The sequence below is a fragment of the Diadema antillarum genome, unplaced genomic scaffold (genome assembly GCF_040938485.1).
Source record: "Diadema antillarum isolate AM-2024a unplaced genomic scaffold, OU_Dant_1.0 scf00000157, whole genome shotgun sequence".
Lineage (NCBI taxonomy): Eukaryota > Metazoa > Echinodermata > Echinoidea > Diadematoida > Diadematidae > Diadema > Diadema antillarum.
Genome location: NW_027271046.1, coordinates 975,945 through 1,000,225, shown reverse-complemented (window position 1 = coordinate 1,000,225; position 24,281 = coordinate 975,945). Strand labels below are relative to the sequence as shown.

The 24,281-nt window shown below is 39.6% G+C and overlaps 1 protein-coding gene across 1 annotated transcript in view; it reads left to right on the top strand.

Annotated features, from left to right (window-relative positions):
- The window catches only part of LOC139722098 (ATP-binding cassette sub-family C member 5-like), a 105,227-nt gene extending 87,221 nt beyond the window's left edge, over positions 1-18,006 (top strand). The window contains exons 18-26 of the mRNA XM_071633420.1: positions 1,015-1,297; positions 2,322-2,508; positions 3,803-3,895; positions 4,619-4,811; positions 10,837-10,996; positions 11,980-12,058; positions 12,975-13,088; positions 16,783-16,947; positions 17,905-18,006. Of these exons, the coding sequence (XP_071489521.1) occupies positions 1,015-1,297; positions 2,322-2,508; positions 3,803-3,895; positions 4,619-4,811; positions 10,837-10,996; positions 11,980-12,058; positions 12,975-13,088; positions 16,783-16,947; positions 17,905-18,006 (1,376 nt within the window). The remainder of the gene's footprint in view (positions 1-1,014; positions 1,298-2,321; positions 2,509-3,802; positions 3,896-4,618; positions 4,812-10,836; positions 10,997-11,979; positions 12,059-12,974; positions 13,089-16,782; positions 16,948-17,904) is intronic.
- The last annotated feature ends 6,275 nt before the right edge of the window (positions 18,007-24,281 follow it).

Here is a 24,281-nt window from a genome sequence, read left to right as displayed (position 1 = left end):
ATAGATAGATAGATAGATAGATAGATAGATAGATAGATAGATAGATAGATAGATAGATAGATAAATAGATAAATAGATAGATAGATAGATAGATAAATAAATAGTAGATAGATAGATAGATAGATAGATAGATAGATAGATAGATGATAGATAGATAGACAGATAGATAGATAGATAGATAGATAGATAGATAGATAGATAGATAGGTAGGTAGATAGATAGATAAATTGATACAGACATTGATAGGTAAGTGCTAGTAGCTGGGTCATAAGTTGCTAGACAGACAGACAGAGACAGACACATATTGCTAAAGAGACACGTGGATGCATGGGTATAGATTGATAAATGGAGTAAAAGTTGGTTGGATGATTGAATAAAATAACAGATATGATAACGAGTGAATGACATATTCAAAGATACATACTACATTGATAACATATCTAGTTTGTCTCGCTTAAAGGGTAATGTTAGTTATGTATGCTGCTCAAAAAAATTATAGTTTCTGAAGTGTTTTGCAATATTTCCAATGATTTCGTTTCTGAAAAAGATACTGTGGCCACATACCCTATCTGTTATGGTATCTGGGCTAATTTCATTTCATTTATTGTTTCTGCATGGTAATATTAATCAGCAAATCATTTCCAAAAACATACACATTGATTCATCATTAATCATGATTAACTTTGCGCAAGAGAGATAAGGAAATCATCATGAGATCAAAGAGAGATATGATAAAAGGAAAACAAAAAATCAAAGTACCATACAGGAGGATTCCCAGTCAGCCAAACTAATAGAAAAACAGTTTTGACAAACTATCGACTTTACTTAACTACAGTAAACGTCAAACTGTTCCACACAACAAAACATTAATGGCCATGTACACAGGTGATGCTAAGAACAAAGAAGAAAGGGATAGCAATGATTGAAGATATAGAAACAAAGAAGAAATAGAAAAATCAGATTTATTCGTGATCATCAGTGAGTTATTTGAATATAATCTCCTCTCATACACAGTGGACATTGATCTTCCAAACTGCTTGCTGCGGCTGCTCTATCTTCTCTCCTTCATCATCATTGCCGAGTTGGTCGTCTGCATCATCCTGCCCTGGAACATCATTGCATTCGCCATCTTCATTACCGTCTGCCTCGGCATCCTCGCGTTCTTCCGCCGCGGCTTCTGCGACATCAAGCGACTGGACACCATCACCCGTTCCCGCGTGGTCTCCCACGTCTCGGCCACAATGCAGGGACACCCCACCATTAGGGCTTATGCTAAATCTGCATATTTCATTAGAAGGTAGGCATGCAGCTAGTCTTTTATTCTATAATTATAGTCTTTATTGATTTTCATGATAAAACTTTGTTTTGTTTGGGTATATTTGTTTTTGTTTTGTTTTGGGGTTTTTTTTTTCTTAATTTGAATCTATGCCAGCTAGGGAATGGCTAGTAATTCAGTAGGTGCCTAGAATTTATTGTTTAGTTTATTTTGTTTTGTTGCCATTCTGAGTGGGTACTTACTAGAGAGTATTCTATGCTTTATATGTTTATGTTTAATCATTCTCCTTCATTTTGTGAAATAAAAGCTCACATTAGTTTACAACATCACTATCAAATTGCTGAACAAAAGAGGCAGCTTGTAACAGAACTCTGGCATTTTCTTGCTAGATGCCAGTTGTTTGTAGATGAATTTATATTAAATTTTCCAACTACAAGAAAGAAAGAAAGAAACTTGATTTGGAGAAATCATCAAGCCTGTCACATTACTCTGAGGATACTAGTACACAAAGGATAGTCCCATTTGCTTAAACAGTTTAACTTAGGCTTGAATTCTTACTCTAATACAAACAAACAAACAAGAGGAATCTCGTAATCAATCTCTCACTCATGTTTTGATTTCTTTATTCCTTAATTGAAATCATACATTTGTTTGTTCATTCATTTATTCAACCACTTATTCATTTATTAGCTATGGTGAATGAGCAGTGCCATTGATGATGCTGTTGCTGTGTAACTGCTATATTAGTTTTGAGACTGGACAATATTCCTCCTTAGTGTCTGCCTTGAGTCATAAATGGCTTATTTACTTGGTGTGCAGTGGCGGATCCAGGGAGGACTGCACTGGGCGCTCGCCCCCCCCCCCCCCTCTTTATTTTTTGTTGAAACAAAAGAAATACAAGAAAAAAATGGGGGAGGGGTGCATGCGCCCCCCTTTAATTTTGTAAACACACCCCCTCTTCACGGAATTCATGGATCCGCCCCTGGGTGTGTGCAATAAAGCAACAGACTGGCACTTAATTTGTTGTTTGGTCAATCTGCCATAGGTTTGAGTCCTTCCTAGACGGTAATACCCAACTCGTCCAAGCCGTCCAAATGGCCATCCGCTGGGCAGCGGTCAGACTGGACACCTGTGCGGCCATCAATGCTGGCTTTGTAGCCGTTATCGTTGTCCTCTGGAGAGACTACATGTCAAACTCTCTCATTGCCCTGGTTCTCTACCTCATCTCAAGTGTGAGTGATCAATACATTCCTCATTTTGGGTGTGCGTTCAAGCGCTCTCCAAAAGCAAACGGGCACATACCATACTTGTGCCAGAGGAGAATTCAAATGCTCCTAAAGTGTACCATACCAAACCGAACCAGGCCATTAAATGTGGCCCACCTCTCAATGTGCTTCGAAACCGTACCAAAAGTGTACCAAAAGTTCGCATGTGAAGAATGCGCGTACATGCACATACGTCAAAATGCAAAGAGTTCATTCTCTTTGTTCGGGACATCTGTGAGTAGCTTGTTAAAGCACGCCAGATGATTGACCCTTTTGCTACAAAATGTGTGACCTCCTCTAAATAACTCCTGAGGTACGCTTTCTCCACAGAGCCCTCAAATGCTCTATATTTGGCACTCAGTACGGTTCACTTTCATTCACTTTTGAGTGCAAAAAAAAAGATGCACCCTTTGTCTTAACCCTTGGTGTGTTTTGAGGCACAGAAAACCCCATAGCATATTGTACACACTGTCCAAAGTCTGTGGCACAGAAAGGGTTAAAGTTTTGGCTCATTCTCTGCCTCTTTTTAAAAGTGATTAGGTCATTTCCACTAGATCATGTCAAAGTTTATATGCCATCCCCCAGTATGACTCAGTTTCTGTCACATCTCCACTCACACAGACTCCTTTTCTCTACAACATCAACAAAAAACAAAGCAAAACCTATGACTATTCTTCTTCTTTTTTTTTTTCATATCAAATATGATTCTTTCTCTCTTCCATCTCACAGCAAGTATTACTCTCTCCCAACGAGTCGCCAATGGAATTTTCTCACATCTTCTTTGTCATCTCAAGTGTTAGAGTTTCTCTTCAACCTCAGCCTGAAATCTTGATGATTCACTTTTTGTCTCAACTCAGAAACTTGCAGTGCATTTTTTTTTTCAAGTCTCTGTCAATAACTCCTCTTTTCATCTAATTTTTAGAGTTGGTTGAATGACTCAGTCTATGTATAGTCACTATCTCAGATGATGGGGGGGGGTGGGTTCTGCTCATCTTGGTTTTGAGGAAATTAAGGAAGATTGTTTAGTGATTTATTGTGCATCAAAACAAACACATCAAACTGAAATCCTTAGGTTGACGACAATGATAGACTCTGTCCAGACTGAAAGGTCTGCACTTGAAGTTCAAATGACTTCTTTCATAGCAGTAAAGAACCAAGCTGACAGCAAAAAAAAAAAAAAAATGACAGAAATGTATACGTTTGACCCTGCATGTATGACTCAAAATTTTACCAGTTTGTGTGCTATTTTCTCTTGCCACAGCTATGCATTGGTATGATTCAGACCATGTTCATCGCATCAACCGAGACAGAAAGTGCCTTCATTGCGGTGGAGAGAATGCTGGACTACATCACGGTAAACATAGCTAATGGTTGCATACATCGCACACTTCAGTTTTTAGTAGGAAAAGGGACATATATCTATTCATATCCATATATTTGTGATCTGTTTCTTGCCTGATATTCATGAAACTAGCAGTAAATTAAACATTGCCTACTATCAAGTACTATCAATTTGTTAGTCTTCTATAAAACTGCCATTGCTGATATAATCATTACTATTATCACAATATCTTTTTGCAAATGCAGCTCGCAGTGGACTTGCGAGCGAGCAATGGACACGCACGCACATACTCAGTAGTGATAAGATCGGAGGGGCCGGCGCACGCTGTGTGTGCGAGTCCATTGCTCTCTGTAAGCATGTGCTGAAATTCTAGTGAGCTGCCTTTGCAAAAGGCTATTATCACAATAAGCCTTGTAGTTGTAGCAGGAGTGGAAAATAGTATAGTAGAAGAGTAGTAGTAGTAGTAATAGTAGTAGTAGTAGTAGTAGTAGTAGTAGTAGTAGTAGTAGTAGTAGTAGTAGTAGTAGTATAGTAATAGTAGTTGTAATAGTATATCTCTAGTAGTAGAGGTAGTAGTAGCAGCAGCAGCATTGTAATCTCCATTATCATTGACTATTATCAGATTATATTACTGCTGGGCCTAGTAGATGTTGAACAAGCAGCAGTTTCTTTTCTGATATCTTTATTTCCTCATATCTTCTCTGATGTCTATCTATTTCCTCATCCATTTACCAGACATTGAAGCCAGAGGAGCAGAAGGCGGAACCAGACACCACCAAAGTAGATCCAGACTGGCCGCAGGAAGGGCGTGTCCAGTTCGACAAGGTCCAGATGAGGTACAGGCCGGGTCTCCCGCTGGTGCTCAAGGATATCTCCGTCACCATGGAACCGAGAGACAAGATTGGAATTGTGGGAAGGACAGGGTCAGGTAAGAGAATGATGTTAGAGTAAGGGAGCCAGGGTGAGATTACTCACTTTTTGAAAACTAATTGTGTATAAAAAAGGTTTTTACCTGTATGGAGTTAAAGACTCGATAAATCATTCGGTTATAATGACACCCCCCTCCCCCCCCCCCCCCCCCCCCCAAAAAAAAAGAAAAGAAAAAAGAAGAAGATATATACACCAAAGGAACATTTGGACAATTTGAATGTTAAAACACATAAATACTATTTTCAAAGTTATTTTAATAGTCAAATAGAGAAAAATTAAATATTTTCAGTGATACTGCACATGTTATGTAATAAGAAATATATGTGAAGATATCATTAGAATTATTGCAAATATATGAATGAATATTCTTTGTGTTTCAACAGCTCCAATCTCAAATTCTGAAGTTGATGAAAATGGATATATCGCTTTTTGCATTTAGACTCTCTTATGTATGTTAGACCAATATGATTACTTTTTTGTTTGTTTCAACGCCAGTAAATAAGGAGAAACATCAGACGATCTTGGTATATGATGTTCAAGAGTTTATTGGCCGTGACCGAGTCAGCGGTACGGTACAGATACACACGTCGGGTGTAACACGTTGCAAGCACAACACGTGGAAACCGATCAGAGTATGGAACGCCACTTGATACAACCTAACTATAATTATAATCATAATGGCGTGATCCCTTTCTTCATTCCTCTTGTTATTAAAATGATGGCACTACCCTGTACATACAATCTACTCAAAACTACTCTTTCTAAAATAACCTTGATCAACAACATACTGTACGCATCTCCTCGAAACTGCTGTTTCTGAAATAGCCTTGATCAACAACATGGTGTCAGGCTATATGCATGAGCAAAACGACAATCATACACACTATCCTTCACATCACATAGGGCCCAACTCTGAACAATGTAGCAATGTATAAACAAAACAACTACAAGGTATTAACTTCCTTCTCGATGAATAACTTAAAACTGTTGCATGACTGTTATCTATAGCGGCCTACTCTAAGAATAAATGTTGATCACATACATATATAAAACAAATTAAACAATATCTAACCTAACATTAAAACAATTTAGGTTGATTACGCAACTAGTAGATAACTGCACTATCACAAACACACATAATCAGGCCTACCTTACACAATGAGTGAAAATAACATCACTTATAACACAACTATCATGCTGAAGCTCCATTAATCAAAACACTTTTTACCGCCATCAAACTGCGTAACACATCTATAATGTTTGAGCACACACAGTAACTCATAAATAAGTTACACTAAACTCCAAACTTTGACAGAGTGAAATCAATCACAAAATGTTATGTATGGGACTGTACACAGCAACCAATGAGAGAACATACAACTACACTTGTACAAACTGTACCTACATACATAGTTATAGTGTACCTCAATACGTACCCCTATCAAAAATACTCAAAAACACGTCATACCTCACTTCCTCTTTACTCCTTAAGCCAAACACATCCAATGAATCAGCCTTGCAAAAGGAAGAATAATGTGTACAAATATTAATATAACAGCCAAAAATGAATAATATCATCTTAACAACGATTACTTATACTGGGTGTAAAATACTGGAAAAGGGCCACACACATATACATGTATGTGTGTAGATGGGAGAAGTGTGAAAAAAAAAACACCTGCAGTTGCCCAAGACTATAATGAACAATAAATATAACCATATTTAGTACAGATGCCCACAAAAAAAAGGGAAAAACACTATCCAATATCTACCAATACTGGCTGTCAAATGTAAAATCTATCAAAATATAAAGATTGTCATGAAATACAAAGCAAACTGTTATGACATACCAAAAATGACATGTACTGTATTCACATTCATGTAACAGTATGTTACAGATATCCGCATAGGATACTACAAAAGGTGGACAGCGGGTCAGGTCTGGAGAATGGGTACATGTACAGTACCTGCCCCACAGAAAATCTGTGTTCGTAAGCGAAATAGGAATACATGTATATCAAATCATGAAAAGGAATGACTGGTATAAAAAGCAATGATCCGGCATGCAATACGGCAACAATGCCTAGAGATGATACAACTTAGAACTTACACTGTATATACAAATGTGCGAGATGTATGAAAATTCAATATGTACAGACGCCAGCATAGGAGAAGCTGGTATACAACCTTTTAGGCATTTTACTCCAGAAATAAAATAAAACCGACATCACAATGTGAATTAACCAGCAGTGAGTACCAATAGGTAATAAACCTAGTACGTATTAAAAACCAGCTCATACACTTTAAAAGACTTCAACACACAGTAGAAAGAGGAGAATGTGCGGTCCCTTCCGGAAAACAAAATACACGTACAGCTGTACAATGTCACATCTAAAAAAAGAATACTCCCTGTGGACTTGATACTAAGGTAAGTATGGAAATAATGGGAAGTATTGGACTCTTCAATACATGTATAAAACATGCAGACTGTAAGATATGCTGCAAGGAGCTGGCAAATAAAAAAAATGTACCGGTAACAAAGTTATATGTTCATAACTTACTACATGTGTATTGACACTGAGCCGCAATGAGACAATGATAAAACACTTGAAACATATAACTTAACATATTCCCTTCATCCGTTAAAAAAGAAAGAATTAAAAATTTTGAAAAAAAATGGCACACTTGTGACAATAATGAACACAATTAACATAACCTTAATGCCAATTTGAGAAACAAAATATCCTGCAATGCGGAGGATATAAAGTAATAGTCTCCCTACATAAACCTATCAGAATTATGTCTACAATTATACTGACCATGGTTTAAGGGAAAGTAAGAAACAAAACAACTTATAGAGTAATACACAGTAGAAGATGACACGGGGGTAGAATACCCTACTTAAGTCCTTCAACCTGGAGTTACTGGGGACAAGGGTGGGTGGTACGGCACTGCGAGGCCAGTACAGGCTGGGGGTGCTGGGGGATGCGCGATCCAAGGCACAGGGGAGCAGTTGACGTCCACGGTTAACCAGTCGGTGATGTCACTGGTAGGAGGTTGGTGAACAGGATGGCGCTTGGTGGTCATCATCCAGCTGGCAAGATGCAGAGCACCATCAAGGGGGCGACAAGAAGGACCTCCTTCAACAGGGATTGAAGGCAGGCGGTGGCCAAAGGTCCAGGGGAATGAACTCCAGGTTGGGCTAGCGTCAAAGCAGGCAGGGTCAGCACTATCCAAGGACAGGTGGAGGCCCAGGGTGTCATCATCGGCATTGGGGGTTCGTAACTGGTCAGCAGCGAGGACAGAAACCGCAGTCTGACTGGTTGATGGGCACACGTCTGGTGACGGAGTACGGCAATCCAGCTGATGGACAGGATCACGAGGCTCTCCAGCAACAACCAGGGCTGACAGCTGGTCACTCCGGTCAAGGGCAGACCGACACTGGTAGCTAAATGCTGCCATGTCACGATAGGCGTTGTGATGTAGCGGAGGAGAAATAGCCACACAATCACTGTTGTGGGGAACACCTGGCGTCTCTCCATCAGGGCTGATGATGGGCCACTTCTGATGATCATCAGGAGGGGTGGCGTTCCTGGGATACAAGGAGGGAAATGTCTCACCAACAGTGGCAAGACTTGCACTCTCAGGAGATGGGTGGAGTCCCATCAGCGTATAATCTATGGGATTCCTAGAGCGAGGCTCAGCACTAATCACAGGGGTACCAGAACTACATTCTGTACACACAGGGGGATCACAGCTAGGCTCAGTGATAGAAGTATCACAAGTGGGATCAATGACTAGGGATTTACATGTAGTGTGTGTACACTCATCTAACGAGGACCCAAAGCTATTCATGGAGACTAGCCCGGAGCACATGCTATGTTCACTAGAAGAGGGAGCAGCACCAATTCCACGGGAGTCACACTCAGAGCTATGCTCAGTAACCATGGCAACACTACTGACCTCTGTACAGGGAAAGGCAGAGTTGGGCTCAGTGACAGGAGTAGCAGTGGGACAGTCAACCTCATATCCAATACATGAAGTGGTCAAAATACCAGAGGACCTGCTCGTATGTGTAACCAGACAACCATCCAACCAATCATCCCTATCAGCATGGTCAAAGCTAAGACTGTCACCTACATACACTTTAGTCTGGGTACTAATGCCACATTCATTTTCCCTCTCATTCTCGGGAAAGCACTCACGCCTAGCAGACTGACATACTTCTGACTGACCACCATTGTCACTTTCTTTCTCCATCTTACTCTCGAGAAACCACTTACAATCATCACAGGGCTGATCCCCAACACATTCATCATGTTGTGTCTCATACTCTTTGCACTTCTGTGCAGACACTGTAGGCTTACTAATCTGATTGCCGTGACGGTCAGACTCCATCGACTCAGGCTCATGTGTATGCTCACATTCACATGCACTAGCGATGCTAGTTGGAGTCTCATTCATCTGCACAAGGATATCACACTGCCCGTAAACTGTATGTCCAAATGTAGGCTCACACACACATTCACACTTTGTCTCCGTCTTCACTACGTGGACATCATCACTAATCACTGTGTGCACAGGTGGATCAACACAACCTAAGTTTAACGGCAAATCAGTGTATGTGAATACGAGCTCGTCACCAAACATGATCTTATGTTTTGAGGGTCTAATGGACAAATCGTTGTGTTCCATGAATGGAGCACCTGCTGCGACTGCAGCATTCATATACCCATCCTCAACCACAAAGCCGTCAAACCACATCTCATAACCACTAGCACTGTGGACCAGTCGGAAAGAAGTGAGACCTACAATGCATGATGGGAGGGTAAACGATTCATCACAATCAATGTAGTCGTCATAGCCAAAATCGTCAACGACGATATCTAAACCACACGCTTCAGCAGCCGATTCACTCACCAAATTAATGGGAGAACCAGAATGCAATTCAACCTGTAAAATCTCTTCATAACCTCCCCGAAGGGTAGCAGGGAAATGAGGGACCTTATCGTCAGGCTTGCGTGTCGCTTCGAAGTCCGAAGCGGCATTGCCAACCGGGCGCCAGGGTTGGGCTTTCTCCACCTCCGGCTTCGCGGAGGCAGCAGCGCAACGCCGCTCGCGCTCGGATGCCGTGCCGCTACGAGTGGGCTCGGCCACAGCCGCGCATCGCTGCGTCGACGATGCTGCGGGCATTGCAGTGCGTAGAGCTGCGGCAACTCAATAAACTCGAACTCTAGTGTCTTTTACCTCGATTGTCACACCAAATTATTTGGTGAGCGTCTGACCCCTATTGATTGGGCTGGATTCACCTTAATCTAGGATCCTGGTAGCGTCTATTGATGAATTCATGGATTCGAATCAGCGCTGTCACCACGCCAGTAAATAAGGAGAAACATCAGACGATCTTGGTATATGATGTTCAAGAGTTTATTGGCCGTGACCGAGTCAGCGGTACGGTACAGATACACACGTCGGGTGTAACACGTTGCAAGCACAACACGTGGAAACCGATCAGAGTATGGAACGCCACTTGATACAACCTAACTATAATTATAATCATAATGGCGCAAAATGTTCTGGCTGTCATTGGATCATTGAAATTTTGTCTCAAAAGCATATCACATTATAGATCCTAACGTGCTCACGATGTACAATTTTTTTAAAATCATTATTATCATTTGTCATATTTGTTGATCTGAGATTTTGCACATAAAAAAAAGAAGAGATTCTGTTTGTTTGTTTGTTTTACTAAATCAGGTTGGGTTTCAGACACTCAAGTTTTGTCTCAATAAGCTCCCACGTCAAAATGTGGACCTATTGGATTTTTATACATCCACATTCATTTACTTCATCTATAATGTTTAAGGATTTGAGTTGGTTTTATTTAGGTGCCAGCTGAATCTCCATGCTTGCCAAGATTATCAGTATTCACTCAGATATAGTATTGATATCCATTTAGAGTATGGAAAGCCACACATGTTTATGACACTACACTCATGAATTTTTTCTTTGATTTTCACCAGGGAAGTCATCGTTGGGTAAAGCTCTCTTCAGACTGGTGGAAATAGAGTCTGGTTCCATTGTCATCGACGGTGTGGACATATCTCAGCTGGGGCTGCGTGACCTCCGCAGCCACCTCTCTATCATACCCCAGGAACCTGTGCTATTCATCGGAACTATCAGGTGTTTAACAATTTTCTCAGAAGTCATGATTTAAATTTAATCATGCAACTGATTGACAAATTTCCCTACATTGATGTAAATAAGCACTGAATTGATCAGTGTTTTAGTAGTAGTCATGAAAATAGGGGAGGGGGGCTTGTCCGGAGGCCCCCTTTTATTTTATCATGGCAACTTAACTCTAAAACACAGATCAATTCAGTGCTTATTTACGTGAATGTAGGGAAATTTGTCACGCAGTTGCATAAAAACACCTCGAGGGAAGAATGTCATGAATTTGAAAGACTTAGAGTGTGTTGATTGTGTAGCCTGACTTTAACTGTCTGTGGTATAACCAAGACATATGAATGTATAGATATTTTCTCTTTGATATTCACATTCATTTCTGGTCAGTTTCCCTTTAGTTTTGCATTTATTGTGTATACGTAATGAGCAACTGAGTTAGAATTCTGAAATTTTTATCGTTTTCAGCATCTATGTTTTCTTCAGGTAAATCTAAATCTTGAATTTATCTGAGATAGAACACTGTCTGTTGCTCTGCGCGGCAGCTATTAAAATTGAAGACAAAATCCTCATCTAACCTTTGTTTTGACAATATTATTAAATCTGTTTTGTGTGTGATATATACATAACTTTACAATTTTGCAACATCAGGTATTTTGAGAGTATGGATGGCCCACAAATTCATTTTGTATAGATGCACTGAGGCAGATAGACAGAATATGACAATTTTTCTGTGATGTCTTGGTTTCTTGTACTTAATGTGGGCAAGAGCTCTGGTAGCACATCAAAGGTATTTCTACGTCACTGTGACTGTGCAATATCTTCTGATGTTTATTGGCAGGAAAATGCCGACGCTCTTTGTGTAAGCATTACACGTGCAGATGACAATACCATTGGTTGTAATTTGACAGATGAGAAGCAGAAAGTTACTTTTGTACGTTGCTTTATCATGGAGGCCGTGGTCTTTGCCGATTTTCTTTCAGATCCAACCTGGATCCATTCAATGAAAACTCAGAGTTTGATATTTGGCAAGCGTTGGAGAGAACGGGCATGAAGGAAACAGTAAGTAGCTTTGACTCAATTTGCCCTGAAGGATGTGAGTAACCATGTTGCTTTAAAGATAATATAAAGTTTTGGTACCTTTACAAAGTTTCCCTGAAGTTTGTGTTTCAGGTTAAAGTACCTTTCATATAACTATGAAACACTGTGAGCCTTACTCGCCCCAAAGTGCTCTCATGTCTTAGTAATCATGCAATAATGGTTTCGCATGTTGCATTGTCGCAGTACCTCGTCGAGTCAAACTAACGGCGTTGTGAATCATGCGCTCGAGACCAAATCCTCTGTTCAAAAACGAGCCGTTATTTTGCAAGAGTCACTACTGCAGTTCTCATCTAAATTGACGTTCTAGTAATCAAACATGAGTTATAATGCTCCCTAAGCATCATACTGACTAGCAATTATATCCAGATACTTTGAATCATGGTTTCACTCCGTGAAATGCATCTCAACAGGAACTCCATTTTATCTTTAATTGGAATGAAGAACTTGTCTTTTGAAAATAAAAGCAAACAATAACATTATTCAAGACTCAATTTTTCCTGTGTAAGAAAGCGATGGTATAAATAGTGATTTAGCTCATTTAATGGGATTTTAATTTTGCAAAAATCTGGACTCGTTGAAGGTGCCACGTCATAAGAATGTAACTATGACATTGTAAATACCATTTTGATATATAAATATCTCTCACAGCTAGTTTGAATCAAGGTGGCATGAGCTTTGAATGACTGCCAGCTTTTATTGAAGCTGTTACTGAAGCTGAGAGGCATGAATACAGTATGTGATATTGTAACAGTGGAACGCAACTCCTCAAATTTATGCATAACTCAGCAGAAGCTTGTTGTATTATAGTGTATGATATTAGTCTTTTGTTTTGTTTTGTTTTTTGTTTTTCTTTTTCTTTTTCTTTTGAACTTCCCAGATCACCAGCCTACCAGGCAAACTTGGGGCCATTGTGGTGGAGAACGGAGAGAACTTTTCCGTCGGCGAGAGACAACTCCTCTGCATGACGAGGGCGCTGTTACGCAAGAGCAAAGTGAGTTTAGGAGCACCAGCCATTGTAGCAGAACCATTAATTGTTTACTTTAAAACATGATATATTCGCGGCACGAAATTTTCGCGAATTGGAGCCGACAGCCTTTTTCGTGGCATGAAATTTTTGGCGAATTGCCACTGGCGTTCAATGCATGTAGTGTAGACAAGAAATTTCGCGTGCATTTTAATTTCGCAAATCTTGGCGCTCGCGAAATTCGCAAAATTAAAATGCACGCGAACATTCCTCGTTTTACAGTATGAGAGGAGAGTAATGCATGCTTAGATGTGGCACAAGTAGGAAAAGGAAATCAAGTTGTGAATTATACATGGGCGTCACCAGGGGGGGTGCGTTGGGTGCGAACGCACCCCCCTTCAGATCCTTTAAAAAAAAAAAAAAAAATCAGCCCTGCGAGCGACCTCAACGCTGGACGCTAAATAATTATTCTTTTCTATTTTTTTTTTAATATTTTGCACCAGGGAGACACACACACACAGACACACACACACACACACACACACACACACAAAATCGTCGGCAAAAACAATTCGCACCCCTGGTTCTGGCAGCACTGATTTTATACATATCTATTAGTATTCTACAGTGTTTACTATTTATCGACCGTACTGTACATCCGTACGATACGGAGCACTTGTACACGTTTGCATGTACGTGTGCTACTTACAAGTATGTAGGGACTATGTACGTTACTTCTGACCAATCCGTATTGCCAGCCCAAGAGCGAGCCTTAGCCTCATTAAAAAAAGAAATGAAAAAAAAATGGAGGGGCAAGCATATCATTTTGCCCACCCCCCCCCCCCCCCTCCATAATTCCAGAGAGGAGAAGATTGTCTTATCTTTTTTTGACAGAAAAACAAAAAGTTACCACCATAAAAATATTGGAGGGGCAAGCATATTTTAATTTTGCCCCCCCTTAATTAATAATTCCCGAAATGAGAAGATTTTCTTGCTTTTGAAAGAAAACAAAAATGTTGCCCCCATTGAAATATTGGAGGACAAGCGCACCATTTACCCCACCCCACATAATCATAATTCCCGCGATGAAAAGATTTTCTTGCTTTTTTGTTAGAATTCAAGAAATCTGTCCAATCATTTCACCCAAAAGCAGTGGGGTAACTACGGAGGGGAGGGGGGGGGGGGGGTGCGCCCCCTCCCAATTCGCTGGTAAAAAAAAAAAGACTTACCGAAATAGTAGTTCAAGTGTTAGTAAACTGCTTTTGAATGAAAGGGTGATCAAGAAATAAGATATTTTTCTATGATTTCTTTTAACCATAATTAAATAGGTATATAGTGTGAAACATTGTTCAAAAAGACTTGACCTGGGCTAATTCCTAACTTTTCCATGTATATAATATACACACATAAACAAACACGCACAATTAGTTTAGGGGATGCATTTTGGATATCCTTTCCCCGCGTGGTCACTTCGACGCCACCTCGCTGGTCATACCTCCCCCAGTCATAAACATAAACCCACACTCTTGACTACCAGTGGCGGATCCAGGGGGAGGGGCGCACCGGGCGCCCCCCCCTTAATTTCCAAAGCGAAAAAAAAAATAGCTTCAAACGGCAGTTTTTGGACAGTAAAATGTCAAAATTTTCAAGCTCGCTCGCTCCGTTCCCTTGCATTTAATCTTTATGCCATTCTTCTGATGTTGCTGCCAGTAATTGCCTGCAGTTGCGCCCGGTGCGCCCCCCCCCCTTAATTTCCAAAGCGAAAAAATATGGCTAAGAACGGCAGTTTTGGGACTGTAAAATGTAAAATTTTCAAGCTCGCTCTCTTCGCTCGCTCGCATTTAATCGTTATGCAATTCACCTGATGTTGCTGCCAGTAATTGCCAGCAGTTCCGCCCGGTGCCCCTCCCCCTTAATTTCCAAAGCGAAAAAATATGGCTAAGAACAGCAGTTTTGGGACTGTAAAATGTAAAATTTTCAAGCTCGCTCGTTCCGCTCGCTCGAATGTAATCATATGCTCTCCTGATATTGCTGCCAGTATTTGCCCGCAGTTGCGCCCGATGCGCCATCTTAAATTCTAAAGCGAAGAAACATAGCTACAAACGGCAGTTTGTTTTTTTACTGTAAAATGTCAATATTTTCAAGCTCGCTCGCATTTAATTGTTACGCGATTCTCCTGATGTTGCTGCCAGTAATTGCTGGCAGTTGCGTCCGGTGCGCCCCCCCCCCCTTTATTTCCAAAGCGAAAAGATATGGCCCCAAATGGCAGTTTTGGGACTGTAAAATGTCAAAATTTTCAAGCTCGCTCTCTTCGCTCGCTCGCATTTAATTGTTACGCGATTCTCCTGATGTTGCTGCCAGTAATTGCTGGCAGTTGCGTCCGGTGCGCCCCCCCCCCTCCTTTATTTCCAAAGCGAAAAGATATGGCTCCAAATGGCAGTTTTTGGACTGTAAAATGTCAAAATTTTCAAGCTCGCTCTCTTCGCTCGCTCGCATTTCATTGTTATGCCATTCACCTGATGTTGCTGCCAGTAATTGCCAGCAGTTGCGCTCAGTGCGCCCCCTTAATTTCCAAAGCAAAAAAAAAAAAATACGGCTACAAACGGCAGTTTTTGGACTGTAAAATGTCAAAATTTTCAAGCTCGCTCGCTCGCTCGCTCGCATTTAATTGTTATGCCATTCTCCTGATGTTGCTGCCAGTAATTGCTGGCAGTTGCGCCCGGTGCGCCCCCCATCCCTCCTTTATTTCCAAAGCGAAAAAATATGGCTCCAAATGGCAGTTTTTGGACTGTAAAATGTCAAAATTTCCAAGCTCGCTCTCTTCGCTCGCTCGCATTTAATCTTTATGCCATTCACCTGATGTTGCTGCCAGTAATTGCCAGCAGTTGCGCCCGGTGCGCCCCCCCCCCCCCTTAATTTACAAAGCAAAAAAATATGGCTGCAAACGGCAGTTTTCGGACTGTAAAATGTCAAAATTATGCCATTCTCCTGATATCGCTGCCAGTAATTTGTCGTTTCACACCGTCATTCCATAATCCATTTATAGGGGGTACAACCCCCTCCGGCACTTCCACACCCTTGCTTGCTCCCTCGCATACTAACACCACCCCCCCCCCCCCCCCCCCCACCCCACCCACCCCAAGATGAAATCCTAGCTACGCCGGTGCCCTTTCCCCGCTTGGTTTCCCTTAAAAAACAGTAAAAGTCTAGGGATTGAGAGCTTCCCATATTCCAAATGTCTGTCCAAAAAATCTCGTAAACATTTAGTGTCAAAACGCACCCCCCTTGAAAAAAAGCTGGTGACGCCCCTGATTATACAGTGTCAGATTAAGAATATTTTGCCATGTAAAATTGACGAGGATGATCTTCTGTGATAGAACTCATTGGAAAATTCCTTTGCTAAGGAATCTATAAAGGCAAGAGAAACACAAGATAGAAAATAAAACAATGACAGATTAGACATGATGTAACAATTCATGATATCAAATAACTAAAAATGGTTGTTATTTCACAGACAGATTCTATCAGTAGGATTGTTTTTTCTTGTCCGACACTGTCTCTCTGATTGGTGATATAGAAATAAAATGTGTACCTATCTTCATTTCAAAGTATACGGAGATTCAAAATAGAGACAAAGCGTTCATAAAAGAAGTTAGTTATACAAACATATACATTTAAACGTGTTCATACTTGATGCTGTTGTGTTTCTGTTTGTGCTCAGGTCCTCCTGCTCGATGAAGCTACCGCCGCCATTGACACGCACACAGACAGCCTCATCCAGAAGACGATTCGTGAGGCCTTCAGCGAGTGTACCATCCTCATCATCGCCCACAGACTCAACACCGTGCTCGACTGCAACAAGATCCTCGTCATGGACAAGGGCCAGGTACGACATTTCAGTCACATTTATACAGTGGGGCTGTAATTCATTTGCTTTTTGCAATTAATCATTCATCTTTGCTTAAAATAAACAACAAAACAAATAAACAAACAAACTAAACATCTTTGGAATGGGAACACTCTACTTGGAAAGAGAGGAAAAAGAAAAAGCAGAAAAAGTAACAGTGTTCTCCCGTAAATATAACAACATGGTTATAACAAACTTCTCATTACAATGAAGTAAAAATTCAAATCCCAAAATTATCATGTGTGTATCTTAATATATACTTTACTGTTAGGCTGTAACAAAACTTTGATATAATGAAAGAAACTGCCTGTCCCGAAAACTTCGTCATAACGGGAGTGGAATTTGTGAAATTTGTTGTTACAGCAGTTCTGTTTCTACTTTACTAATACTTCGAATATGGATTTTGTTGGACATTCGTTACCGGTATTGTTATGAAAATTTCTTTAAAGTGACATTTAGTGACAGAAGAGAGTCAACCAAACATACATGTTCATCTATTTTGCATTTTCCTCCTCAGTTTATTTCAACTGCCGTTCTCAGAAAGTCTGTTCTTGCGTTCTGTTTGATACAGCTTCTTTTATGCTTTGGTAGAAAATGATTCTGATGGCATGCACACTCAGCGATCATTGATATATCAACAGAATGGGGCAAAGGCATTGGAGGAGAAAGAAGCTAGAGAAATAAGTGCTATTAATCAAATCAAAACATCAAATCATATCAAGTCGTATGTGTGCAGTACAGTGTGGTGTGTGTCATACCAATGTGCATGTATGTATGTGTATAATTATGTGTATGTTTGTACATATAGGAATAAAAGTATGTTGCTATGATTGCAGGTGGTATGTATAAATGTATTGTAGCCAGTAAAAAGATTTTGTTAAATTATAAGCATATTAAACTTTTCCTGTTTTTCATTCTCGTGACCATCATCACCAGGTGTGTGAGTTTGACACTCCAAGCAACCTGCTGGTCAACCCAGAGTCTAGACTGACCGCTATGATGGGTGCAGCTGGTGACCACAAACAAAGCTCGGTCTGACCCAGTGAGGGTCATGGGACCCCATCCCATCCTTCTTCAAGCCATGCAACAAGCTGATATGTGCTATGTCATTTTCCTACAGCTTGCGGGGTAACCATAGTAGCTTTCTCTATACTGCCAATGGCAGAACTTTTGAATGTCGAAGTGATGGCTGAATTTTTAACTTGCTGCTCCTTCTACTGTTCTGTTTCATTTGCTATGTCAAGACAACCTTTGCCATTGAAGTTTTCTGTGATTGAGACGAAGGAAAAGTTTCCACTTCCACGTATACGTCAAGAAACAACAAAGAGGGAAGGAGAAACTTTTGCATTCACTCTATTCATATGTTCAAATTGACTATACATGTGGTGACTTGTCCATATGTATACCTAATGGCCAAAATTTGCAAAGGTAGTTAAAATCTAATCCATGGTTTAAAGTTTGGACATGGACTCAAATTCATGGCTTAAAGTTAGTATTACAAGTGTAGTACATGCACTGTGAAAACAAGCACAAAGTAGGCATACCTTGTGCATGCCCATATCAGTGTGTGTTCATACTTGAATGCATTTCAACATTCACGATGTTTGACAGAAATTTACAATTGAAATTTGAAAAAAAAAAATATATTAATAAGATTTAAACAACCTTTGTGCATTCTGGCTAAGTTGTTTCAATAATGGTGCACAGTGATGTGTGGAGACTGTTATATGGCAAAGAAAATTTTGTTTTTGTTGTTATAGTTTGCCATTTGTTTCTGCATAACACGACCGCTGGTGCTGTCTCTCGTCGTAGCTTCCAAATACTGTTACCTGTAATATTCACAAATGAGATATGTGATGTACAATTGGTGCATATAAGTGCCTAATGCTGTTGACAATTCAGACTAGATATTGCCGCTCACAGGCATGGAAACGGTAATTTTATCCAGATTTATGACATACTAAAACTCAAGCGCGCTGCAATATTTGCCAAACACGACACAACAATTTGTCCAGTTGCACCAAGCTGGGAAAGTCAAATATTACAGAGCAGATGTAAGATTATATAAGATTCAACTCTCTTTGCAGGTTTGGTGCTTCAAATTGCTGCATTTTGTGGAATTTTTAGAAAGTGTAAAGAAAATACATAAACAGTCAAACCTGTCTGAGCAGCCACCTGTCTATGGCAGCCACCTGCTCTATACGGCCACTAAAAGAAAAAAAAAATCCTCTGAGAGAAAAGCCATGTTAAAGACCCTGTCTATAGCAGCCACCCATCAGTAATGGTTTAGTGGCTGCTTTAGACAGGTTTGATTGTATCAATATGAGCGTTGTGAATAAGGATTGAGAAAAAATGAATAATCAAGACATATCTTGAAGGATATCAGATATGCCTTTAGCTAATGTTTATATTTATTGCTTGTAAAAGTAACTGTATGTAAGAGTATTGCTCTTTTTTATCCTTCTGTGATTCATCAGAATATATTTGTGAAGGGATAAAAGAGAAGTTTGGTAAGATTACTCTCTTTGTGTGTGATGGTGACAGGGTTATTATTATTTACCTCTTCATTTCTAACGTTGACTAGTTAGTTACTATGTCATTTAGTCTACCAACAGCTTGTATTCATGCTTGTATATTTATGTCATGTGACAAAAGAGGCTTGTGGTACACTGTGTTGTACAGTGAATCATCTGTTTTTACTGCATTTATTCCATCTCAAAGTGCAATTCTGCGTCATGTTCAAGGTGGAGTAAAATCAGGCAAATAGAATGATAGAATTTTCAGTTTCATCAATATCCGACTTCAAATATGGAATTTAAAGGGGATGGCTAGTATTAACTGATCAATGGGAATCAGTGAGAATGCTGGGGAATGATTGTTCCCATCCTTGTGGGATTCATTTAAGAGTATATTTTATATCTATTGTTGTGTGAAAATTATTTGCTTCAGAATGCTCTCATATTCAAGTAATGTGCAGTTCAATGTTTTCAGGTTAGCATGCCTGTACAGTGTCGGGGCGATCATTAACGGTCCCCGTTAACAATCGCCCCATCACTGTACAGGCATGCTAACCTGGAAACCCACAAGGATTGGAACAATCATCCCCCAGCATTCCCACTGATCAGTTACTAGCCATCCCCTGTAGTGAATGTTGTTATGTTCTTATGTTTTCATAGAAAAAAATGATATCATATTACAAAGTGGCTGAGCAGGTGATGTCATTGCATGCCTTACATGTTCCCTATTGTCCCAGGGGCTGCAGAACTGGGGAGGCTGGGGGCTGGGAGCTGCAGCGTCCACCCCCCCCCCCCCCCCCACACACACACACACACTGCACACACACTTTTGGCTAAAATGAGAAAACAAACAAAACATGACTTTTGAGGTTCCACACTGAGGGGGGGGGGGGGGGGGGGGGACAAGGGAGTATAGGGACTTTTAGACACAAAATAAAACTAAAAAACTTTCTTCCTGGTCATGGGGAAGGGATGGGCTGCATTTTCTAAATTATCAACCATGATTATGATTTCAGTGATTATTTTGTACTTGGACCAATTATGCATCACTATTCAGTGAAAACATGAAAGACAATTTTAAATCTCAGGACTTTCATATTTGTCTGACTTTGACAACAACTTCTGCCCTTCTGCAGAGACTCCAACTCTCCCGTTTTCGACGGGAGATCTCCCGCCGAAAGCCCATTTTTGCAAAATCTCCCGTTCTCCCGCTTGAGATTTGATTTCTCCCGCCCTGGCTCTGTGTCTCCCGGTGGAAAGGATTTCTTACTTATTGCTATCGTACGTTGAAAAAATAAGCCTTAGATAGCACCAGAGAACATCTAGTACCCTAGGAACTTCGCGCTTCGCACACACCAATTTGGAGTCTCCCGTTTGCTAGGGGTTTCGGGCGGGAGAATCTCCAGATCAGAAGGTGCCTGGGGTTGGAGTCTCTGCTTCTGTGTGTTTGACTTTCTTATAAATTCATCTAAGTCAACTTGAAAGTGACATGCTATTACATGTTGATATATTCCTGGCATTCTCGTAATCTCATAATTATGCATTCTTTAGGAGTTGTACCTTGTACCTGTAAAGAACAGAGAAGTGCTTCGACTGAATGCGAAAATAGCGAGTTGAGTGGGATTCATGTGTTGCATTCAGCTCTCATGCTCATGTGATGGAAAAAAAAGAGGTTTGCTCCTTTCAAAACAAAAAAGAAGATTAATGATTATGAATTAAAATGACTGACATGGTTGAAGCTCATCAACAGAAAGAACCAAAAACTATTGTATTTGTAAAGCATTCTGACGACAGAACAGATTGGAACTGATAATGAGCACAAACTTGTAGCCTACTTGCCAGAGATTTTCACAAGGTTTGTGAATATCATGAAAGTTAGTTTAGGGATGTTTTTGTTCACTGAAACATTGCCAAGTTGGTCAATCTGATGAGAGTGATCAAATTAAGGTGCTGAAATGTCATGAAAACCTCACATCTACTCATCTGCAAGAAGGTCATCACTGAATTGAGGATTGATTATGTATTGTCTTGTTATTTCACAATGCAGCTTGTATGAAAGGGTTATACACATCTCTGAGATGACAACCATTACGATAACAACCGTCTTGCGTCTGAAATTATCAAGTGTGCATTGCTTTCTTGTTGCCTAGTTTGTTTTTCTTGACTTCAATATCAATTGCTGGATTCAGAACCAGTTCCTGAGATATCAAAAGATGCCCTCAATATGTTTGATGTTTGCTGCCTTTTGTTTACCTCTGTGTGCCATACATTTCCTATAAAGTGACAAGAAATATGACAGATATCTCCATTGTGGAGAGATTATGTAGGCATTCATGATGGATGAGTGTTCATTTGTGTAACATTCATGTGAACATAATACAGTGGAACCTTGTTACAATGAGGTCAAATATAGCGAGATACCCAATAAGACGATTAATATTGCGGGTCCAGTTCCTTTCATATTTTTTTGTTTTTATCCCCGCTATAACAAAATACCCCATACAAGGAAATTCCAGTTGGTCCCAAGCAGCTCGTTTTAACAAGGTTACCCTGTACTACATGTGATGTAGTGTTACAACCCTGATCTGCTGACGTCTTGCTCAGCCACAGACTAAATTCCAGATCTGTAAAGGACAAGTCCACCTTCACATACATGTGGATTGAGTGAATGCCAAACACATCAGTGAAAGTTTGGGGAAAATCAGACAATACGTTCAAAAGTTATGAATTTTTAAAGTATCTGCACAGTCACTGCTGGATGAGAAGACTACTACAGTGTATGATGTCACATGCGTACAACGATATAAGGAAAATATAAAGAAAATTTCACAAAATTTTACTTTTCAAAAAAAGTGCACATTTCCTCGACTCGTCACTGATGTATGTTAAGGGTAGTATTATTCCTCCTTGCCCTCTGAAAGAGGGGAGTCAAGTTTTCTTTTAGTACGCGAGAAAAATGAAAATATCTTGAATTTTCTTTATGTGTCCTTTATATCGTTGTACACATGTGACATCACAAGCTGTAGTAGTCTTCTATTCCGGCAGTGACTATGCAGAAACTTCAAAAATTGATAACTTTTAAACGGAATGTCCAATTTTCCTCAAACTCTTGCTGATATGTTCTATTAATATTGTTGCATTCACTCAATCCACATGTCTATGACGGCGAACTTGTCCTTTAATGAGACCACATGGAAATGAGTAGTAGGCCACAGACATTCATATTGTAGGATTGCATCTGAATTTGCTCCTAGCTACTGTGTACACTAGTCCAAGACAGACTGAAATACTGTTCTTGCTTCCATTTACTCCTATGTTGCAATCATTTCCACTCCAGGATATAGATTATCACAAATATTAAAAGATAGCGTTGCTGACAAATTTTTATTTTGTAAGCATCCTAGTGTTGGAAGTGATACCACTACAGGGTAACATATAAATTAATACATTTACACATACAAGTCACATATGTGTGGCAAATATACTGCATATTTAACTTCCCCCATCAAGCTAATGCACATTTAACAATGTACAGAGCAAACAAACATAGAATTGCAATATGTTTAATGAGTTTTTGCTGTAACGAGCACCATGTAATGCTGCTATATTAACGTTTGTGGCAATTTTTGTTACTTTTGTTTTTTAAATGATCATGAATGTATATTTCAGACATGTTTAATATTTAGTTTGTAAATGTTTCATACAGTGGTATCACAAAGATATATGTTCATAATTTCTAAACAATTGGAAATGGATTATATATTTTACATCTGAATAAAACGTTAAAATGTATGAACATGAATATATATCTGTGAGTAACAGTATGTTTCTGTTTGAGTGAGCAAATCCCTTTGTCCATCACGCGTAGTTCATGATTATGCCTTCCCAGTTATGGCTTTGAAAATCAAATATGTAACATATTATCACTCTGAATGTGTATATGTGTTAGGGCTTGTATATGTGTGAATGTGTGTATGTGTGTATATGTGTATGTTTGTCTGTATTTGCATCCTTTTTCGATGCCTTGATGATGTAGACAACCCAAAAAAAATTATATATAATATATCAGGCTGCACAATATGGACACACATCACACTGACATTGCTAAAATGTAATCAAAATTGAACCAAATGAATATTTCACCTTTGACCAAACAAGAATTCCTCAGCATAAAATGCCTCACACACGCATTCATGATACTGTTATTTAAATACATAGGTATGTATAGAATGAGGGAAAGTGTTCTAGCAATAAGTGAAGTTGTTAGAAACTTTTGATAGTAGCATTGATTTAATTCAAATTTCTACAGAGCATCATACATTTTTAACCACATACAAATAATACACTGTATGTAATCATGAATGTACCAACTCATTGCATACATCACAGCTTTGTGTTTTCCCTACAACAAATTTAAACTATGCTATGCTTTGTCTAATGAACAAAACCACTAAAACCATGAAGTTTGCAACACTCCTCCACATAAAGTTGACAAAAGCAAGTGCGAGTAATTACAATACAAAGGTCCACAAAAATACCAGTACATGTAATTATTTGGCACATCTATAACCATACTAAACTTCTATGCATTGCATTCATTCATGGTTGGATTTAGGAAAACTGTTTTTCTCCCTCCAATGATGGGTACTTGGTTTGGCCAATTTCAGCAAAAGGTTGAACTCACTTTAAGAGAGAAATTGTATATTTTCAGAAATATTCCTCTCTATTCTAAGTCCTTTTCTGTTCTTGCTACTGGATCCTCTAGCCATCTTCACATACACAAAGATAATACTGCAG